At 43.1% G+C, this 22,584-nt stretch overlaps 1 protein-coding gene across 1 annotated transcript; it reads right to left on the reverse strand.

The window, feature by feature from the left end:
* Positions 1-485: 485 nt before the first annotated feature.
* On the reverse strand, positions 486-21,428 carry sh3glb1a (SH3-domain GRB2-like endophilin B1a). The gene is made up of 9 exons (XM_029626577.2): positions 21,182-21,428; positions 18,002-18,143; positions 15,791-15,919; positions 13,933-14,066; positions 13,420-13,512; positions 3,628-3,717; positions 3,205-3,305; positions 2,802-3,030; positions 486-2,529 (listed from the first exon to the last, which is right to left on the reverse strand). The coding sequence occupies exons 1-9, from the start codon at positions 21,242-21,244 to the stop codon at positions 2,422-2,424; spliced, it is 1,089 nt and encodes a 362-aa protein (XP_029482437.1). The 5' UTR covers positions 21,245-21,428; the 3' UTR covers positions 486-2,421.
* Positions 21,429-22,584: the final 1,156 nt, after the last annotated feature.

Consider the following 22,584-nt stretch of genomic DNA (forward strand, 5'->3'; position numbering starts at 1 on the left):
TAATCTGTACACAACAGAACACTATATAAACTACAATGTCAGCCATAGTCCAACCTGCTGTTCCCACTTGTAGATGTAAACATTCAGAAGCCTTTCTGCCACTGGGACAGAGGATAATTTGTCCCTATTTATTTTGTGTCCAGTTGGATGCTTTGTAATAAGTTGTGCAGAATGCTAATGAATATCCATGGAGAACAAGTTCTTGACAGTTTTGTTATGAGTCTCATTTGAATTTCCTTGACTCCGTGGTCCCATCTCCTCGCTTCCTCCTCCAAGAGCATCGGAGAAGGCCTGAGGGGAGGAACCTCTAACCTTCTCCTCCAGTGCGTTTTGAAGAGGCAAGGAGAGGACATGAGGATCACAATTGGGATTGACTCTTGGTCCTCACAGAGCAGTCACAAGCCTGTCCTCTAGTGGTTACAAAAAGGAATAAATGACTGTGACATACTGCATGTTAATATGAAGAAAAACAAGAGACAGTCAAGCAATGCGTTATTACTTTAATACCAAACTGCATACGTCCTTTACAATTCTATGATTACGTTTTTTTTTTAAAGAGCAGCAATAAGCCATTATATAATTTAACTCCCCTAATGAACTAGTGTGTTTGGGGTTGGTGGCACCTTAATTGGGGAGGACGGGTTTGTGGTAATAGCTGGAGCGGAATCGTATCAAACCCATGGTTTCTGTGTGTTTGATGCCATTCCATTTGCTCCCTTCCGGCCATTATTAAGAGTCATTCTCCCCTCAGCAGCCTCCATTGGTGTGTGTGCTCGCATGGGGGGGGGTCTGCTTGGTTACACACTACATGTTAGTACTGAAAAAATGAAGACCACCTCTTGCTTTCCATTAAGCCACTGTTGCCCATCAAAGTAAACATAAAGCCTAGCCACACACCGCTGAGCACTGAGGACAGCCCATATTAACACGGACTATTTAACCATATTGTATAATCAAATCAGAAGCAGTAAGAGAATACCTGAAGCTGCTTGAGAGTTGCTACTACTGAATGAATGAAATAAAAAGGCTTACCTAAAAGTCAAAATATGCTTTCCTAAAATTATGTTGCCGACGGTGAAAATGTTGGTCCCTAATTCTTAGACAATGTAAATAAAATATAGGAGTCAATATTAAGAAAGATTATTTGAAATGATTTCTTATTAACAAATACTTTACTGGGTAGCTACAGTTATGGCATATATATATATAAAAACAGGGTCTTAAAAGGGTTAACTAATGTTTAACCCACCCTTACATCAGAGATACAGCTCTCCAGACACCTCCGTCAGATTGAGAACGTAAATCAGAGGCACATGTCTCTCCTAGCCGTGCCAGACAATCCTTAATGTAATTTACAGTAAGACCTTACCCATTCTAACTGCATTCTAATCTAATGGAATTTTCCTAGACCGTTGTCATGGTTAAGGTTCCACAAAAGGCACTGTGCAATTGTCAAAAGGCAACCAGTAGCTAATATTTATTTTTATTTAACCTTTATTTAACTAGGCAAGTCAGTTAAGAACAAATTCTTATTTACAATGATGGCCTAGGAACAGTAGGTTAACTGCCTTGTTCAGGGGCAGAACAACAGATTTTTACCTTGTCAGCTCTGGGATTCGATCTAGCAACCTTTCGGTTACTCGCCCAACGTTCTAACCACTAGGCTACCTGCCGCCCCTGATTATGATCTACAAAATAATACTTAAAAGTTAAGATTGGTTTATTTTTAAGTCGTCCTATGCAAATTAAAGTGCTTTTTTGTCTTGTTGACAATACAAAAAAAAGACATGCCTAGCATTTCAACCATATTACAAACTGGACTATAATTGGCAGTGAGTAGAAAAAGAAAAACATCACATCAAAAAGCACTTTAAGATCAACATCTGAATTGTACTTTAAACAAAAGGTTTGGTTGTACAAATGGAAGGTTGTGGAGAAAGTCTGGCACATATTGAATTAAGATTTGCATTGAGCGAAAAACATTGAAGCGGCTTGTATAAACATAGTTGAATACATGGCACGGCAGGGATAGGGTCAGTTCCAATTCAATCCATTTGACAAATTTCAATTCACAATGTCATTGTCACTGTTTCCTATCGACTTACAATTCTCCTGATGAATTGACAGAATTAGCATGGAGCAGACCATATCCCGTGGTAGACAGTATAAATAGGGAAACCTTGCTCTACTACACTGGGCTTGCTTGTTGCTTTCCTCTGGATCCTGGTGCCTGTATCAACAAAGCGTCTCAGAGTATGACTGCTGAACTAGGATCAGGTAATCAGATCCCGCATGTCCATATAGTTATAATCTAAACTGTAAACCTGATCCTAGGACCTACTCTGAGATGCATTATGAATACGGGCCCAGCCGTCTGGACTCTCTTGAGTCTCTCCACATACAGGCATCACTCCGCTCCGATCAGTTCAACAGCTCCAGATAGGTGATGGGCACTTTACCCTTCTGGGTACCCCGCTCACCCATCAGCCAATCAGAGTCCATGCCTGGGACACTGCTCACCATGATGACCTGGAAGTAAACAAGACATTACACACCCCTTGTCAGTCATGCAATAAACAAATCTCATCACCAAGAACCTCAGATGTTGCTGTCGGAACAAACAAGAGGGAAAGAGAGAGAAAAAGATGAAGAGATACGGTGGGAAGGAAAGAAGGAAAGATGGAGGAAGAGAAAGCTAAAAGGCAAAGAGCGAGCAAGAAAAAACAGAGAGACGGAAGAGCATGCCCAAAACCAGAGCCCATTAAAGCTTTGAGAAGTGCTCAACCCCAGTCCCATGTTACCTCATCAGCGAGCAGGGAGAGTTCACTGCTGCCAGCAGCATCGTAGTCATAGAGAACGCGGGCTTTACGGCTGCCGCTGGAGTTCCGGAGCTCATGGAAGCCTGACAAGCCCAGGCCGGGAGAGGGGCTGAGCATGGAGGCAGACAAGGGGATGGTGGGTACTGAGATACTGGCCCCACCGGAACTACTAGACGACTGGTTGTTGTTGGAGGAGAACGTAGACGGGAAGCTGGAAAGAGAAGACCACCACTGGTAAAACAATTTTAAAAAAAGGAAGGCTAACCACATTTAAGAGCAGATCCTCACACTTTACAAATAGATGTCATGCTGTGCCAACAAAACTGTAGTAGAATAAACCTCACACACTTAGATGGAGGTGAGTTGTCAGAGTAGGTAAACATACCTCCCCAGTTGCTTCTGGAGGTCAACCATGTACTGGTAAGACTGGGCATAGTATGTAGTCTGGGCCTCCACAAAGTCAGTCAGACAGCGGAGGTGGTGTGCCTATTGTAAAGATAGTACAGGGATTGGGGATAAGGGGAGAAAGAGAGGCATGTCTACTAACAGGAAAACTCCTCTACAAACAGGTATTTATGAATTAAACCAAAGATGCACGCTGGTACAGTAATAGACCCTTTGGGTTAGACAGAGTCTAGGTCATGCGGGCGTCATGGAGGGTTGTGGTGGGTAGGGACAGGCAGGGCACCCTATTCCGCTAGGATCTGGTCAAAAGTAGTGCACTATAAAAAAAGGCAATAGGGGGCCATTTCAGACAAACGCTGATCGAGGTCATGCGAGTCGTGGGGTCAGAGGTCAGGGTACGTACATGGGTGCTGCTGACCCCCTCCAGGAGCAGCCTGGTGATCTCAGCCTGTCGATCAAACTCACTCTGGGTCATCCTCAGGTCCTGCTCTGCCTGGTGGGGAGGGGGGAACACAACATACAGTCATCACAGACACACAGAAACAACACTTTTCAGGGATGAAAATATGATAAATCAGCTTAATATACAGTTGAAGTCAGAAGTTAACATACACCTTAGCAAAAACATTTAAACTCAGTTTCACACACATTGAATCCAAGTAAAAATTCCCTGTCTTAGGTCAGTTAGGATCACCACTTTATTTTAAGAATGTGAAATGTCAAATAGTAGAGAGAATGATTTATTTCAGCTTTTATTTATTTCATCACATTCCTAGTGGGTCAGAAGTTTACATACAGCTGTGGCCAAAAGTTTTGAGAATGACACAAATATTAATATTCACAAAGTCTGCTGCCTCAGTTTGTATGATGGCAATTTGTATATACTCCAGAATGTTATGAAGAGTGATCAGATTAATTGCAAAGTCTCTTTGCCATGCAAACGAACTGAACCCCCCCCCCCCCCCTCCAAAAAAATCCACCTCATTTCAGCCCTGCCACAAATGGATCAACTGACATGTCAGTGAAGCTTCAAAAGGAGGGTGGTGCTTGGAATCATTGTTCTTCCTCTGTCAGCCATGGTTACCTGCAAGGAAACACGTGCCGTCATCATTGCTTTGCACAAAAAGGGCTTCACAGGCAAGGATATTGCTGCCAGTAAGATTGCACCTAAATCAACCATTTATCGGATCATCAAGAACTTCAAGGAGAGCGGTTCAATTGTTGTGAAGAAGGCTTCAGGGCGCCCAAGAAAGTCCAGCAAGCGCCAGGAGCGTCTCCTAAAATTGATTCAGCTGCGGGATCGGGGCACCACCAGTACAGAGCTTGCTCAGGAATGGCAGCAGGCACATGCACGTACATTGAGGCGAAGACTTTTGGATGATGGCCTGGTGTCAAGAAGGGCAGCAAAGAAGCCACTTCTATCCAGGAAAAACATTAGGGACAGACTGATATTCTGCAAAAGGTACAGGGATTGGAATGCTGAGGACTGTGGTAAAGTCATTTTCTCTGATGAATCCCCTTTCCCGATTGTTTGGGGCATCTGAAAAAAAGCTTGTCCGGAGAAGACAAGGTGAGCGCTACCATCAGTCCTGTGTCATGCCAACAGTAAAGCATCCTGAGACCATTCTTGTGTGGGGTTGCTTCTCAGCCAAGGGAGTGGGCTCACTCACAATTTTGCCTAAGAACACAGCCATGAATAAGGAATGGTACCAACACATCCCCCGAAAGCAACTTCTTCCAAACATCCAGGAACAGTTTGGTGACGAACAATGCCTTTTTCAGCATGATGGATCACCTTGCCATAAGGCAAAAGTGATAAAGTGGCTCGAGGGAACAAAACATCGATACTTTGGGTCCATGGCCAGGAAACTCTCCAGACCTTAATCCCATTGAACTTGTGGTCAATCCTCAAGAAGCGGTAGACAAACAAAACCCCACAAATTCTGACAAACTCCAACCATTGATGATGTAAGAATGGGCTGCCATCAGTCGGGATGTGGCCCAGAAGTTAATTGAAAGCATGCCAGGTCGGATTGCGAGGTCTTGAAAAAGAAGGGTCAACACTGCAAATATTGACTCCTTGCATCAACTTTGTGTAATTGTCAATAAAAGCCTTTGACACTTGTGAAATGCTTGTAATTATACTTCAGTATTCCATAGTAACATCTGACAAAAATATCTAAAGACACTGAAGCAGTAAACTTTGTGAAAATTAATATTTGTGTCATTCAAAACTTTTGGCCACGACTGTACACTCAATTAGTATTTGGTAGCATTGCCTTTAAATTGTTTAACTTGGGTCAAACGTTTCATGTAGCCTTCCACAAGCTTCCCACAATATATTGGGTGAATTTTGGCCCATTCCTTCTGACAGAGCTGGTGTAACGGAGTCAGGTTTGTAGGCCTCCTTGCTTACACACGCCTTTTCAGTTCTGCCCACAAATTTTCTGTAGAATTGAGGTCAGGGCTTTGTGATTGCCACTCCAATACCTTGACTTTGTTGTCCTTGAAAACCCCTTTGGGCTGAGATCGATATGACAACAGCCAGTGAAAGTGCAGGGTGCCAAATTCATATCAACAGAAATCCCATAATTAACATTCCTCAAACATTTTACACCATTTTAAAGATACACTTCTTGTTAATCCCACCACAGTGTCCGATTTCAAAAAGGCTTTACAGCGAAAGCAAACCAAACGATTATGTTAGGTCAGAGCCAAGTCACAGAAAAACAGCAATTTTTCCAGTCAGAGAGGAGTCACAAAAAGCAGAAATATAGATCAAATGAATCATTAACCTTTGATGATCTTCATCAGATGACACTCATAGGACTTAATGTTACACAATACATGTTTTGTTTGATAAGGTTCATATTTATATAAAAAAAATCTCAGTTTACATTGGTGCCTTACGTTCAGTAGTTCCAAAACATCCGGTGATTTTGCAGAGAGCCACATCAATTTACAGAAATACTCATAATAAACATTGATAAAAGATACAACTATTACACACGGAATTATAGATACACTTCTCCTTAATGCAACCACTGTGTGAGATTTCAAAAAAACTTTACGGAAAAAGCACACCATGCTATAATCTGAGCACGGCTCTCAGAGACCAAAACAACACCAACAGATATCCGCCACTACCAGGAATCCCAGTTCCACAATAAATGTTTGTTTTGTTCAATAATGTCCATCATTTGTCCAAATACCTCCTTTTGTTAGCGCGTTCAGTTCACAAATCCAAATTCATGACGCGCAATCACTAGGAGCAGACAAAGTAAAAGTTCCGTTACAGTCCGTAGAAACATGGCAAACGATGTATAGAATCAATCTTTAGGATGTTTTTAACATAAGTCTTCAATAATGTTCCAACCGGAGAATTCCTGTGTCTGTAGAAATGCAATGGAACAAGAGCTCGTTCTCACGTGAACGAGCGTGGCCAGCTCGTGGCTCTCTGGCAGACCTCTGACTCATTCCCCTCTCATTCGCCCCACTTCACAGTAGAAGCATCAAACAAGGTTCTAAAGACTGTTGACTTCTAGTGGAAGTCTAGATCAGTGGTCACCAAACTACGGCCCGCGGGCCGGATACGGCCCGTCAGCACATTTGGCCCGGCCCTCTGAACAATACCAGAGACGCTATCGAATTTTTTTCCTATTTGGCCTCCAGAAAAAAAATCCTAGGCCCGGCCCTGTCAAAGAGAGAACGGAATAATGGCGAAAAGGTTAGGTAAGAGAAAAATTGATTCAGAATGCAGGGTATTTAACCTGCAGTGGACAAACAATTTTTTTTTTGTTCAATGCAAAGAAAAGGCTGTTTGTCTCATCTGTCAAGAGACGGTGGCGGTATTCAAAGAATACAATCTTCGCCGACACTATGAATCCCGTCACAAAGACAAGTACGATAGCTTGCAAGGCCAAATACGAGCAGACAAACTCTCAAAGCTAAAAAGTGGACTACTATCTCAGCAGAATACATTTGTACGCCAAGCTCAGCTGAACCAGGCATCCGTTCGGGCCAGCTTTCGGGTTGCTAAACTGATAGCAAGAAGCGGTAAGCCTTTCACTGACGGAGAGTTTGTTAAGAAATGTATGGATGCTGTCGCGGAGGAGGTGTGTCCCGAGAAGAAAGATGCATTTAATGCCGTAAGTCTGTCGGCGAGTACAATCACCAGACGCGTTGAAGAAATCGGGAGTAATGTATATGCCCAGCTGCAGCAGAAGACGAAAGAATTTGACTGTTTTTCATTAGCACTGGATGAGAGCACGGACGTGCAAGACACAGCGCAACTGCTCATTTTTATTCGTGGAGTTAGCGCAAACTTTGAGATATGCGAGGAGCTGGCAGCCCTCCAAAGTCTCAAAGGGACTACAACGGGAGAAGATATTTTTGACAAAGTGTGCCAAACCATGGAGAAGTTGGACCTGGACTGGTCAAAGCTAGCTAGCATCACGACTGACGGGGCTCCTAGCATGGTGGGCGAAACTCGCGGTCTAATAGGACGCATGAACCGGGAGTTGGAAAAAAGGGGTCTCACCGCCCCGCTACGAGTCCACTGCCTAATTCACCAGCAAGCACTGTGCTGCAAAGTGTTGAAGTGGGATTCTGTAATGAATGTTGTGGTGTCGTGCATAAACTTCATCAGAGCAAAGGACTTAAACACAGGCAGTTCCAAGAATTCCTGTCTGAACTGGAGTCTACGCACGGAGATGTGCTGTACTACACAGAGGTCCGATGGCTGAGCCGGGCAGAGTTTTGAGGCGTTTTTACGAGCTGCTACCCGAAATTAACGCATTTCTTCATTTAAAAGACAAAACGGTCCCAGAGCTGATCGACCCAGAATGGAAATGGCACCTCGCATTTTTAACAGACGTGACAGAAATACTTAACAGCCTTAACTTGCAGCTACAAGGCGAGGGGAAACTCATTTGCGACATGTATTCACACATAAAAGCATTTGAGGTGAAATTAGCGCTGCTTTTGGAACAAGTGAAAAGCGCAACTTCGTCCATCTTCCTGCTACCCAAAACCTGTCGACAGCGAACCCAGCGGTCCCGTTCCCAGCTGAAAAGTGCGTGGAAGCACTGGAAATGCTGAAGGCGGAGTTCGGTGTGCGATTCAGTGAACTACATGTTCATGCAAAAGAAATCCGTCTTTTTTTCAGAACCCCTTTGTTGCCGACATTGATGAAGCCCAGCCTTCATATCAGTTTGAGTTGGCTGAGTTACAGAACTGTGATGTTCTGAAAGACGCATTCAAGCCCAACAGTCTCATTGACTTCTATGCCGCCCTCCCAAACGACACATATCCAAACATCAAAAACACGCAATGAAAATGTCCACAGTTTTTGGCAGCACGTATATCTGCGAGAAAACCTTTTCGCATGAAACTGCTGAAAACCCCGATGAGATCAAGATTGACAGATGAACATTTGCATCAGTGCTTGAGACTGGCTGTAACTAGAATGGAACCTGATATTCAACTTCTCACCAGCCAGATGCAGGCCCACAGTTCACACTGATGAACATACATAGGTAAGCTCACTTTTCTGACTTGAATGAGTCATTCTGAGCATAAACAAATATAATCATAATAAAATCTACTGGGATAAAATCCATCTTTACAACCATACTGGTAGTGAAATGTATTGTGCTGTGTAGGTGCTGTATCACTTAGTTCAGTTTCTCAACCTGCTTCTTTTGTGGTTTTCACAGGGAAGTTGATGAGAGAGAGCTGCAAACAGCGGTGTCTACAAGCCTACTGGAACCTACAAAAGGATTATAAGGAAGGAACACAAGAACTTTAAGAGACTGCTCATATGTGTCAGAGAGATTCTGCTCTGACAACTGAGCTGAACTTTTATCTGTTAAGATTGTGCATGGCACGACAGAAAGTTAATGTTCCATGGCTTTTTTTTCTATGAAGAACCCAGAGAGAGTTATTTAGTTATTATTTATTTCCTGTTTTTTCTGTGAAGAACTCAGAGAGGGTTATTTAGTTATTATTTATTTCATTAATAGTGTTATTATTTGTTTCCTGACTTTTTTTCTGTAAAGAACCTGTAAAGGGTTATTTGGTTATGTGTGGCTTTCTGGAAAACAATACATTTTTAAGCTCCCCTACGATCGTCACACTTTTTCTGTTACAAACTGACACCGGCCCCCCATCAGAGAAGGGAAAAGTTATGTGGCCCTCACAGGAAAAAGTTTGGGGACCCCTGGTCTAGATGGAAGCCAATATCCCACTATCTTTGATAGGCAATGAGTTGAAAACCTACAAACCTCAGATTTCACACCTCCGGGTTGGATTTTTTCTCAGGTTTTTGCCTGCCATATGAGTTCTGTTATACTCACAGACATCAATCAAACCGTTTTAGAAACGTCAGTGTTTTCTATCCAAATATACTAATACTATGCATATCTTAGCTTCTGGGACTGAGTAGCAGGTAGTTTACTCTGGACACCAGAATGTAGGCCTTGAAATACATCCACAGGTACACCTCCAATTAACTCAAATGATGTCAATTAGCATCTAAATAACCCTATCAGAAGCTTCTAAAGCCATGACATCATTATCTGTCTTTTTCCAAGCTGTTGAAAGGCACAGTCAACTTAGTGTATGTAAACTTCTGACCCACTGGAATTGTGATACAGTGAAATAATCTGTCTGTAAACAATTGTTGGAAAAATTACTTTTGTCATGCACAAAGTAGATGTCCTAACCGACTTGCCAAAACTATAGTTTGTATCAAGACAATTGTGGAGTGGTTGAAAAACGAGTTTTAACTAGTTGCTCCTACCCTCTACTTTTTGGAACATTTTGTTAAAAATCGCGCAACATTTCAGCGCCCTGCTACTCATGCCAGGAATATAGTACGTTCATATGGTTAGAATGTGTGTATAGGAAACCCTCGGACGTTTTTAAAACTGGTTAAATCACGACTGTGGCTATTACATAACGTGCGTTACATCGGAAAGCGCAGGAAAACCTGATCACAGAAAATGGAAATAAATATCCTTGCGCCACTTCCAGCAATTGTTAACAGTGAGCCGAATTAGATAAGACCGAGCATTCAACTCCCACAGCATCCCCATGTAGTCGAGTATCTTGTGAATTTAATCCTCTTTGATTCTTGGTTGAACCGAAAGAGGGGCACGACGTACCTCCGGTCTCCGCCCAGATCATTCCGGAAGAGCTCTCTCCTGAAATTTTTTCCAAGACGACAGCTAATGATATGTACATCGCCTACGGATGATTTTTATCGCTTATTAACGTTTACTAATACCTAAAGTAGCATTACAAACGTATTTGAAGTGTTTTGTGAAAGTTTATCGTCTACTTTTTGAATTTTAAAAATGACGTTACGTTGTGAAATCGCTGTTTTTTTCGTTTATCACACAGTCTACATATAACGATATCTTGGCTTTATATGGCCCGATTTAATCGAAATAAAGACCCAATAGTGTTTATGGGACATCTAGGAGTGCCAACAAAGAAGATGGTGAAAGGTAATGACTGTTTTCTATTTTATTGTGCGGTTTGTGTAACGCCGAAATGCTAATTATTTTGTTTACGTCCCCTGCTGTGCTTTTGTGTTGTAGTGTATTGGTGCATGCTATCAGATAATAGCTTCTCATGCTGTCGCCGAAAAGCATTTTAAAAATCTGACTTGTTGCCTGGATTCACAACGAGTGTAGCTTTAATTTGATACCCTGCATGTGTATTTTAATGAACTTTTGAGTTTTAACTAATACTATTAGCGTAGCGCATTTGCATTTCCAGAGCTCTAGTTGGGACGCAAGCGTCCCAGGTAGAGGTAAGAGGTTAATGACTCCAACCTAAGTGTATGTAAACTTCCGACTTCAACTGTAGGTATGTTTTGGAGCAATTTATTGTGCATAATGAACCCGTTTGTGAACATTTGTGAACATTTCAGGGCATTTGTTTCAACCCTAAGAGAAATCAGGACAACCTTTGTTTTTCATTAGGCTGTGTGCTCTGTGGTTCAGGAACAGGAGTTATCAGGCAGAGTGAGGACAATGGCATATTCTTCTGACTCATTTGACTCTAGTAGTTGCATGCAGAAGAAAAAGACCCATAAACATTGACTGATGGCCACTGTGACATTGACAATGGTGTTGGACCCCTCTGTTCCTTCCAGCTTTAGACTATTATTCCAGAGAGACAGCGCGAGATGGCAGATAGAGAAGGAGACCGAGAGTAGAGATACGGAAAGAGAAGATGGGAGATAGAGAGACCGCGCGAGATGGCAGAGAGAGAAGGAGACCGAGAGTAGAGATACGGAAAGAGAAGATGGGAGATAGAGTGAGCGAGAGAAAGATCAGAGTCGAGAGAGATACGGAAAGAGCAAAAGGGAGATAAGAGACAGACAGAGACAGAGCACAAGAGACACACAAACAGCTGCTAACCATGACGCCAGCAGGAGGTGTTCCGGTCCTCAGTTCCAACATGGCTGCTGAACATTCTACTCACCTCGGTCACTTCCTATGGTCACATCTGTTTGTTAGCGCGGTGTGAAACCGTGACAGAGTCATTCTATTAGAGCTACAGCTGCTGCAACACCACAGCCAACACAACACAGCCTACTATCCTGTGTGTGTGTGTGTGTGTTTACAGTACAACTGTCTGACTACAACACACGATAGTGCATGTCAGTTTACTAGTATTCACAGATCCACAGACTGATACACAAGCTGCACTACAACCACATGACAGTTTCTCAACAAACGCCAAGCGGCCTTCTCTTGCTGTTGTCAACATCCTTCAGGGAAACAGCTGACGGCTGTACCAACAAATTGACTGGGGCCTCCTACAGTACAGTACAAAGATACACAGCTAAGCTAAATGTAACTAGTTTCGCTGGCTCCCTTAAGAGGCAATCTGGGATTCGTACAGCATTGGTTACATTTCTCTAACCCCATCCCTCATCTTTTGTTGTTTCAATCCCAGAACGAGGATATGCTTTTTAACCATCACTGCTACGCGTTTCACAACGTCCCCCTTCCTGGTTTGGTCATTTGCTGTGCCTGTTGTAACAGTCAACAGCTCAATCCTCTGAAGGACATGGTCAGTCAGTCAGTCATGATGACACATCCGATCATATCAGTCAGACTGGTAACAACATGGCTTGCAGGGGAACCCAGGCCACAGCTAAGGTCTAGTGCTAGCTAGATAATGAAGGGTGGGACCACAAAAGATGGCCAACCTACACAGTCCCCATCTGATGAGGGAACACCACTTTACATCAGCCTTTGACCTTAGATACTATAGTGGAATACGCCTGTTTCAGGCGGTTATGTAGTACAGTATGTGACATCCAGTTCTCTTGTATAATAGGTTAAGTGCTGTAAGTCAATTATTAGAGCAGGATTCCAAACTATTCCCACGCATAATGGAGATATGTGATCATATAGAAAATGTAAGGTAAGTTCGAAATTATTATGTTTCAGTCGAATATATTTGTTCGGGCTTCACGCGGTTAATTTGCAGTCTACAAATGATTTGTAATTATGTTCCGGCCCCCTGACCATCCGCTCAAGAAAATAAATGGGGCCGCGGCTGAATCTAGTTGATCATCCCTGAATTAGCGTGTGCATGTACCTGGCCGGGGAGAGGCTAGTTAGCATAGAAACTAGCCTAGAAACTATTCCACTATAGCTTCAATGACACAGGCCATACATTCACATGAATGAAAAGGCAACCAACCTTCAGCCACCCATGTGACGTGCAGGAGACTGAACATGTAGCTAGAAAGAGAAGACACAGAGGAAAGGACGGAGTAGAATGGGAGTTCGGAGGAGGAGTGCTACAGGAAAATAGGATGGTGGAAGAGCTCCAGAGAGGAGCTCCAGAGAAATTGAAATGAGGAACTGGCCCTTCTCATAACGAGCCATGTGTGTTGGTCAGGGAGGGGGAACGATTCAGCCAATGTTGTGTAACCAAGGCCACAGCGTTGTAGGTCAGTCTAGTGACTTGTGTCTGGAGACTTAACAGACTACGCCCAGATAACTTTCACCCGTCCGACAATGTCTCCCTCTACAAGGTTTTTTGTTGTTCTTCTTAGCAATTTAGTTATCTACAAATGAACACTGTCCTACATTACCACCCACTTCAGACGCGTGTGTGTTTGTGCGCATTTTGAAACTAAAGGGACAGTAAACAGCGCACTCACCACTGCTCTAGCGTCAGGAACTCTGGCTTTCTTTAGCCTGGTTTTTGCCGCGTCCAGATCCAAACGCTTCACCTGCAAAAGCTTCCGTTCTTTCTGCACACAACACAACAAACAATGGCAGATTACTATCAAATCAGCTGCATTATCACATTTGGAATCAAACGGTTGATGTTAATAGGACTGTCTGCGGCTCGTCATTACAGAGTAATGACTATGAAACCAGGATAGAGTGTATGAGGGCCTGCAGAGAAACGGCAACATAACATCATGCCACAAATATGACTGGACTGACTATTACATCTATTAGGCCAATTAGCTTTCACGTGGTGGGCACTGGCAGAGAAAAGGGACCTTAACTCTTTTAGATTCAATTACTTCCAACCACCTAGTTTCAATCCAAAAAGGTCATGACCCTCAGGGGAATGAATGGGGACTGGGCCAAAGTAATTCTGTACTACATAAGGATTAGGGTGACATTTAGGACGCTGAACGGATCATCCCGTTGATACTCACCAGGATGGTTTTGAAATCTCCTTCTAGAAAGTTCCTGAATGGCGTGAGGAAGTTGATGGCTGAGCTCTGGATGAACTCTCTCTCCGCTCCTCCAATCTGCTTCTCCGTCTCGCCACATTTAATAAGTGCGTTTCCTGTAGGGACAGGGAGTAGACAAGGTTTAACCAGGAAGTAGAAATGAAAGGTTTAACTATAGAGACGTCCAGGAGGACACAGACGCTGGATATTTCAGCTTTGCTTTTATTTAGTGATAACACATAGGAATTCCTTGGCACCTGGCCAATGTGAATGTTGTGCTCAGCTGAATGAGACAACTCTATATGGATTTGAAATATGTCCAATAAAAATTGATTCAGTCACAGGCTACATTAACATCATAAACGCTCATTGCTCTTTTTATTTTAGCAACTGCATTGTTGATAAGGCATAGCCTATACAGGGTTCTACACCATTTTCCCCCCAGTTGGTGGCACCAGTACATGATAAGGTCACACCAATGTTTTTTTAAATAAAATAATTTATAATGGCCTGGCCTGTGTCCAATAACGTTCCTGCATTCCATACAGAACCAGGCTAATAACGACTAGCCATCTTTTAAATGCCCTTGTGTTTTTACATTGATTTGGATCGATTTACTGTAACAGAAAAGAGACTGTTAAAATGAATTGCAAAATGTTTGAAAAAAAAAATGAAAAAATGAAATGGGGAGGACTGATTTCCTCTAGTTTCATCAGGGTTTCACTCTCAAAACACTTAATAGAAAAACCCAATTTGGATGTTCCAAGTCTACAACAATGCTTAAACCACGTCAGGGGACCATTTGAGGTCTGGGAAAAATCTGATATTTTGTGTGTGTGTGCACCAGCCAGGTTGTGTTTGGCTAGTGGCGTTTCTGTAGAGCACCTGTAATGGAGTTTGCGCACTGAGCAAGTAGCCTATTGGGTTAGATGTTTGCAGCGCACGTGTGACAAGTAATCGACATAACAGTCTGCATGTTCTTCAAAGAGGGCAACGGATGCTACTGAGCCAGATGTCTATGAGTCAGGGGAGAAGTAGGTGGTATCTGATTTTAAGTACCGTGGCACCATACTTGATTCCAACCTCTCTTTTAAAAGGAAACTCAAATTCAACCTAGCTCATTTACGATTCTTACAAAATTGTTTGACTATAGAGGCAGCCAAACTGTACTTCAAATCTATGCTACTCCCCCATTTAACATACCAGTCTTCCTGGCGTCCGACACATAACGAAAAAGACAGACAAAAATACTTTACAATTTACATACATTTAAAACATTATCATACACAACGCCAAAAGTGTGCAAAACTGTCATCAATGCAAAGGGTGGCTACTTTTTAGAATCTCAAATATTAAATATTTTGATTTGTTTAACACTTTCTTGGTTACTACATGATTGCATGTGTTATTTCATAGTATTGATGTATTCACTATTATTCTACAATGTAGAAAATAGTTAAAAAAAAAAAATGAATTTAAAAAACCCTGGAATGAGTAGGTGTCCAAACTCTTGACTGGTACTGTGTATATATATTTTTAAAGACAAACAATAATACAAAGGAATCTGTGTGTGTGTGTGTGTACATCTACCAGTTACACATACATGTCAGTACATACACACAAGAATGAGCAGTTTTCAACAGTGCCATTTCTAAGAGATGACATTGAGTTAATTGGGGGAGGGGTTATGACAGTGTTCCCTCCTATCGGCCTTTGTTCACTCCCCTTGACAGATCTGACAGGGGAGGTGAACAGCTTTGTGGAATGAAACGCAAATAAGAAATACCTGTTTTGATTTTCAGTTGCACTTATTAATGCACCCCAGGTACAACTCACTCACCATAGGCCGTTCCAGGGCCAAACTCACTCCCCGACTCGATCATGGACTGGCCAAGCACCTCGTGGTTGTTCATCCGCGTGGGGACTTTCTTCTCCAGTTTCTCGTACAGAAATTCCTCTATTCTGACATCTGAAAATTGTACGATAAACTCAATTAGAGAGAAAGGAGAGTCACGAGGAAACAAGACTAAGGAGCAACCTTGTGCTGCATGACCCGAGCCAGTTAACAGGGATAACACACAGGCTATCCAGGAAAATCCAGTCTGCGATCTAGTCTAGTAAATCTTCCACAACATTACTGGGGTTCAAAGAGCCTTATAGTAGGCTAATTGAGCTAGCACAGACCTACATAAGACCGTACACTGACTACACAAGTCAATTCTGGCACTAGGCTAACTAACCACCTTTGATGGAGCCACCTGCTTTATCTACTAAGCTGCTGAGTACAATCATAATAACTATGCCTAACAGCAAGCAGAAGTAGGTGTGCTTTGGTTGTGAGTGTGCCTGGAGATAAGATGTGTGTGTGTGGCCCTAGCAGCAGACTGAGCTATGCAGCACCATGGTGTAAACTCAGAGGGTCGACAGCTGAGCTTGCAGTCGCATAGACACCCAACTGTGGTTTAACAGTCAATACTCATAAGTACACATAGTGTGGTTCGTTGAAAAATTGGCAATATGACTGCATTTACACATCAGAATTGGGCTGTAAACACTGCCTATGTAGCCTAGGCTTAGAATGTAAAGGATTATGACCATCCAATTGTGGCACAAAAGCTGGATAAAATGTAGCCTATTGGCTATGAAGGGAAAGTGGCTAACCAGTTACTGCATCTTTACCGAAGGGGGAACTAGGCCCAAAAACCAACCGTTATTCTTATATCCTGACTGGTGTCTAAGTACTAACTAGGGGACATTCAATTCCGGTTGGTTCATATGTGAAAAATCCTAACATTGGATACTGATGTTACAGTTTGCCAACAACACGATGGTGGTAGGCTTGTTCACCAATGACAATGAGACAGTCTACATGGAGGAGATCAGAGACCTGGCAGTGTGGTGCCCGGGCAACAACCTCTCCCCGCAAGGTAAGCAAGAGAAAGGAGCTGATTGTGGATGACAGGAAACGGAAGGCTGAGCACGCCCCATTCACATCGACACGGCTGTAGTGGAGCGGGTCAAAAGCTTCAAGTTCCTCTGTGTCCACATCACTAAGGACCAATCATGGCCCAAACACATCAACACAGTCATGAAGAGGGCGCGACAATGCCTCTTCGTGAGTCTGAGATTTGGCATGGGCCCTCAGATCCTCAAAAGCTCTACAGCTGCACCATTGAAAGCATCCTGACTGGCTGCATCACCGCTTGGTATGGCAACTGATTGGCATCCAACCGCAAGGCACTTACAGAGGGTAGTGTGTATGGCCCAGTACATTACTGGGGCTGCCATTCAGGAGATCTGTACCAGGCGATGTCAGAAGGAGGCCCTTTTTGACATCTCAAAGATTTTCAAAGACTCCAGGCACCCAAGTCAGACTGTTCTCTTTGCTACCGCATGGCAAGCGGTACCGGAGCGCCATGTCTGGGACCAAAAGGCTCCTGAACCGCACAGCAACCATATGACTGCTGAAGTTAATCAAATGGCTACCTGGACTATTTTCATAATCCCCCCCCCCTTTTGTTATTTTTGCACTGACATTCTTGGACTTGTTCTATACACACTCACACTCGTACCCTGATTGCCTAGTCACTTTCACCCCTACCCGCATGTACATATTACCTCCATTTAAAAAAAAAACATTTGAATCTTTATTTAACTAGACAACTCAGTTAAGAACAAATTCTTATTTACAATGACAGCCTACCGGGGAACAATGTGTTAACTGCCTTGTTCAGGGGCAGAATGCCATATTTTTACTTTGTCAGCTCTGGATTCGATCCAGCAACCTTTCGGTTACAGGCCAAACGCCCAAACCACTAGGCTACCTGCCACATTACCTCGTAACCCTGCACATTGACACGGTACCGGTACTCCTTGTATATAGCCTCGTTATTGTCATTTTATTGTGTTAATATATTTTCTTTCTTACTTTTTAACTTAGCATTGTTGGGAAAGGGTTCTTAAGTAAGCATTTCACGGCAAGTCTGCACCTGTTGTACTCGACGCATGTGACAAATATAATTTGATTTGACATCAGTGAGTGCAGTCTTACTTGGGTTTGGTTGTAGTAGAACCTCTGTCTGCTTCATGATTCTTTCCGTGTTTTGCTTGGTGCATTCTGCTCTGCACAGAAGGTTCTCCAGGTGAGCATCCAACTCAGTCTTCTCAGCTTGCCCAAGTTTTTCCTCTGTAAACTGAAGATGAAATGAAAGGGTGAGTCTCTAGTGGCTACAAACTGACAAAGGTCATGGTTGTCAAACTAGGCTACCTGTAGCTCAATGAAAGTGAGGCTTTTATTTGACATAAGTACTTGGCACTGTCTATTTACCTCTGCCAAGTTGGCTTAGATTGCCTGACTAGCTAACCCAATCACAGCTCTGATCCAGGACGTTACGTGCCGCTGAAGCCTTCTTGCGGTACTGATGAACCAAGTCTGGAACCAACAGGACCCTTAACAGCTTCTACCCCCAAGCCATAAGACTGCTAAATAGTTAGTTAAACAGTTACCCAAATAGCTACCCAGACTATCTGGATTGACCCTTTGCATGTTGACAGGCCATGTCAGAGCAAAAACCAAATCATGAGGTTGAAGGAATTGTCCGACACAGGATTGTGTCAAGGTACAGATCTGGGGAAGGGTACCTTCTGCAGCATTGAAGGTCCCCAAGAACACAGTGTCCTCCATCATACTTACATGGAAGAAGTATGGAACCACCTACACTCATCCTAGAGCAATCTGAGCAATCTGGGGAGAAGGGCCTTAGTCAGGGAGGTGACCAATAACCCGATGGTCACTCTGACTGAGCTCCTCTGTGGAGATGGAATAACCATCTCTGCAGCACTCCACCAATCAGGCCTTTATGGTAGAGTGGCCAGACAGATGCTTGTCCTCAGTAAAAGGCACATGGCCGCTCGCTTGGAGTTTGCCAAAAGGCACCTAAAGGACTCTCAGACCATGAGAAACAAGATTCTCTGGTCTGATGAAACCAAGATTGAACTCTTTGGCCTGAATGCCAAGCGTCACGTCTGGGGGAAACCTGGCACCATCCCTACAGTGAAGCACGGTGGTGGCAGCAGAGCCCAGACTTGAACCAATCGAACAGGAGAGACCTGGAAATAGCTGTGTAGCAACGCTCCCCATCCAACCTGACAGAGCTTGAAAGAATCTGCAGAGAAGAATGGGAGAAACCCCCAAATACAGGTGTGCCAAGCTTGAAGCATCATACCAAAGAAGACTCGAGGCTGTAATCGCTGCCAAAGGTGTGTCAACAAAGTACTGAGTAAAGGGTCTGAATACTTATGTATATGTGATTTCATTTTGTTTTTCATGACTAAAAATCTGTTTTTGCTTTGACATTATGGGGTATTGTGTGTAGGTTGATGAGTGAAAAACAATTTAATCAATTCTAGAATAAGGCTGTAATGTAACAAAATGTGGAAAAGTGAAGGGGTGTGAATACTTTCCCGAATGCACTGTACGCTGCTGCTACTGTTTATCTGTCGGTTTATTCCTAGTTATAAACTGGGTGATTCGAGCTCTGAATGCTGATTTGCTGACAACCGTGGTATACCACAGGTACGACAAAACATTTATTTTTAATGCTCTACTTACGTTGGTAACCAGTTTATAATATCAATAAGGCACCTCTGGGGTTTGTGGTGTATTGGCCATATACCACTGGCCTTATTGCTTAATTATAAACCAACTTGTCCGAGTCAGATTTACATGGCTATCAAAATGTCATGCCAGGGTAAGCCTACATGAAACACAGCCCCATTTTATTTTAAGCCCCTTTTTCTCCCCAATTTCGTGGTATCCAATTGTTTTTTTAGTAGCTACTATCTTGTCTCATAGCTACAACTCCCGTACGGGCTCGGGAGAGACGAAGGTTGAAAGTCACGCGTCCTCCGATACACAACCAAGCCGCACTGCTTCTTAACACAGGGCATCCAACCCAGAAGCCAGCCGCACCAATGTGTCGGAGGAAACACCGTGCACCTGGCAACCTTGGTTAGCGCGCACTGCGCCCGGCCCGCCACAGGAGTCGCTGGTGTGCGATGAGACAAGGATATCCCTACCGGCCAAGCCCTCCCTAACCCAGACGACGCTAGGCCAATTGTGCGTCGCCCCACCGACCTCCCGGACACAGCCCTTATTTTAATTGTTTCTAAAATTCCCTCAGGGAAAAATGTATGTAGAAAAAATGATTTGAAGCATTTCCCTGTTTGACCGCTAGGTTTTATGGGTATTATGACACCTCCACTGTGGGGCTCTATGAGAGATGAGATGATGACTTGAAATTCAAGTCATCAAATAAAACAAATGTAATAGACTGAAATATTGTATTGAAGTTAATAAGTGATAAGCAGTAATGGGCAGTCACTGCCATCATGGGCATTTTATTAAATGTTGTTAAAGCAGTCATCCCACATAATGCATAGTGCATTTAACGTTATTGTTGAATAGATCATCGAAACCCCCCAATTTTGATTAGTGACTGGCTTCAATATACTTTTGTTAGTCACCAAAGTAAAAATGTTGCTGGAGTTATAAGCTTCTCTCTTCGTGGAAACTCGTTTCTCAACAACAACAAAACATATATATATACAGTATATTTTTAAAAAGACTAACGCTTTCACTTTGTTTTCTGCCAGACTAGTATGCGCGCGCGTCTGATCTATACTCCGAGGCATGCACATGGAACAGAGTATGGACAGCTCATTCAGAGAAAAATACGTCCACACTCTAGAAACACCTTTACTTTGCTCAGTGACTAAGTATACTTTACAAAATCTAAAACACACCACATAGGGAGGGATAAACGGAAAGATGCAGGAATCAAGCCGCACGTAACGCCCTGGACCAGAGTTGACCCAATCACTGCCTAATTTACTCCCGTTCCAATCTAGAGCGGATGTGCTGAGTTTACTATTCTAAACTTTGTCAAACAAAACATGTATTTGTTAGTTGGCTGTTAAAGTATCAAATAAAGTAAGTCATGTAGAAGTAATGACATTATTACACACACATCTTTAGCCAAATATGACAAATTCCAAACTAGCTAGCTAACTAGTCTAGCAATAGCATATATCGCCAGCAGTCGCAGGCCTGAAACAGCAGCGGAGTTTCCGAAGTTGATGCCTCGCTCTCAACATTGTTAGTTAGCTAGCGACATTGTGAAGACCGCAAAATATCTGAATTCAGAAAATAACAACAAATGTGTAAACTTACTTGAACCGCACGACTGAATAAAGTACCGGCGTCTGCTGCTAACCTTTTGACGTTGAAATCCATGTTTAGTTATAGATTACACTTTGTGCTCAAAAAGCTGGTAAATTACTTATCCATACAGAGGAATGGTGAACAAATTAATATTTTCCTTGCTAGCTACGTTTTCCGTGGTTAGATTTTGACAAGAAGCAGCCAAGTGTTGACTGTTTCGTTTTAGGGAGTTTTCCGACTGTCGATGTGTGGCATTCGTAGATAGAGTAGGCGGGGTTGGCAGTGGTCAGAGTTGATCCAAAACCTTTTGTCACCACTAGGGGTCAGATTAGTCTCACATTTCAGCTGTTGCCTTCACTCTTCTGTGGGCCATATTAAACTTGAACCTAAAAAACATGCTTAATTGGAACATCTACATTGAAAGTTCTTTTTAGTCCAGGACTAGCCTTATTCTACCTCTTGGAAACCAGCCCTATGTGTTCAGGGCTAAGCTTTTGCACTGATTTTACTTCATAATATTGTTCAGAGGGTCTTGATGGTGTGGAGGCAATGTTCAATGCATGGGGTAGACATGTACATTTTAGACATTTAGAAGACTTTTTCATATACAGTCAGTGACATGCATTAGCCATACTAATTTGAGCAGTTAGTATAATTAGTATAATTTGAGCAGTCAGAGATTTGGTGCTGTCACGACTAGCGCTTGAAGTGAAACGTAAAAGGTGCCAGTGGTTTGTTTACTAGTTCATATTTTACAGCTGCTGGATGGTAGGCTACTCCATTACTAAACACTTAGGGGGCCAGGCCGTTTGTTCGGCACCGGCTCACTACTTCAACCACATTGCCGTGGTCACTTTCATTCATAGTGTTCAAAAACCGGTCGTTACTGTAGGTAGGATATCAGTCTACAATTTGTATTTTTTATTTAACCTTTATTTAACTAGTCAGTCCAGAACAAATTCTTATTTACAATGACGGCCTAACCCGGTCAAACCCTCCCCAGCCCAAACGATGCTGGGCCAATTGTGTGCCTCCCTATGGGATTCCCAATCACGACCGGTTGTGATAAAGCCTGGGATCGAACCAGGGTCTGTAGTGACGCATCTAGCACTTAGATGCAGTGCCTTAGACCACTGTGCCACTCGGGAGCCCAAATCTCGTGCACTGTGAAGCAGAGAGTGAGCCAGATTTGTTTATCAGGGGAAAATGACACGTTGGCCATGCAATGCAGCGTGTGATCTGTTTCTCATTAGTGTGAGTCTGGTCTGTCGGCTGTTTTGTTTCCCCTTTCATCTTTTACAGTGTTTGGTGGTGGAATCAGAAGCCTAGCACACACACACACACACACACACACACACACACACACACACACACACACACACACACACACACACACACACACACACACCTCT

The sequence above is a fragment of the Oncorhynchus nerka genome, linkage group LG22, assembly GCF_034236695.1.
Source record: "Oncorhynchus nerka isolate Pitt River linkage group LG22, Oner_Uvic_2.0, whole genome shotgun sequence".
NCBI classification, from domain to species: domain Eukaryota; kingdom Metazoa; phylum Chordata; class Actinopteri; order Salmoniformes; family Salmonidae; genus Oncorhynchus; species Oncorhynchus nerka.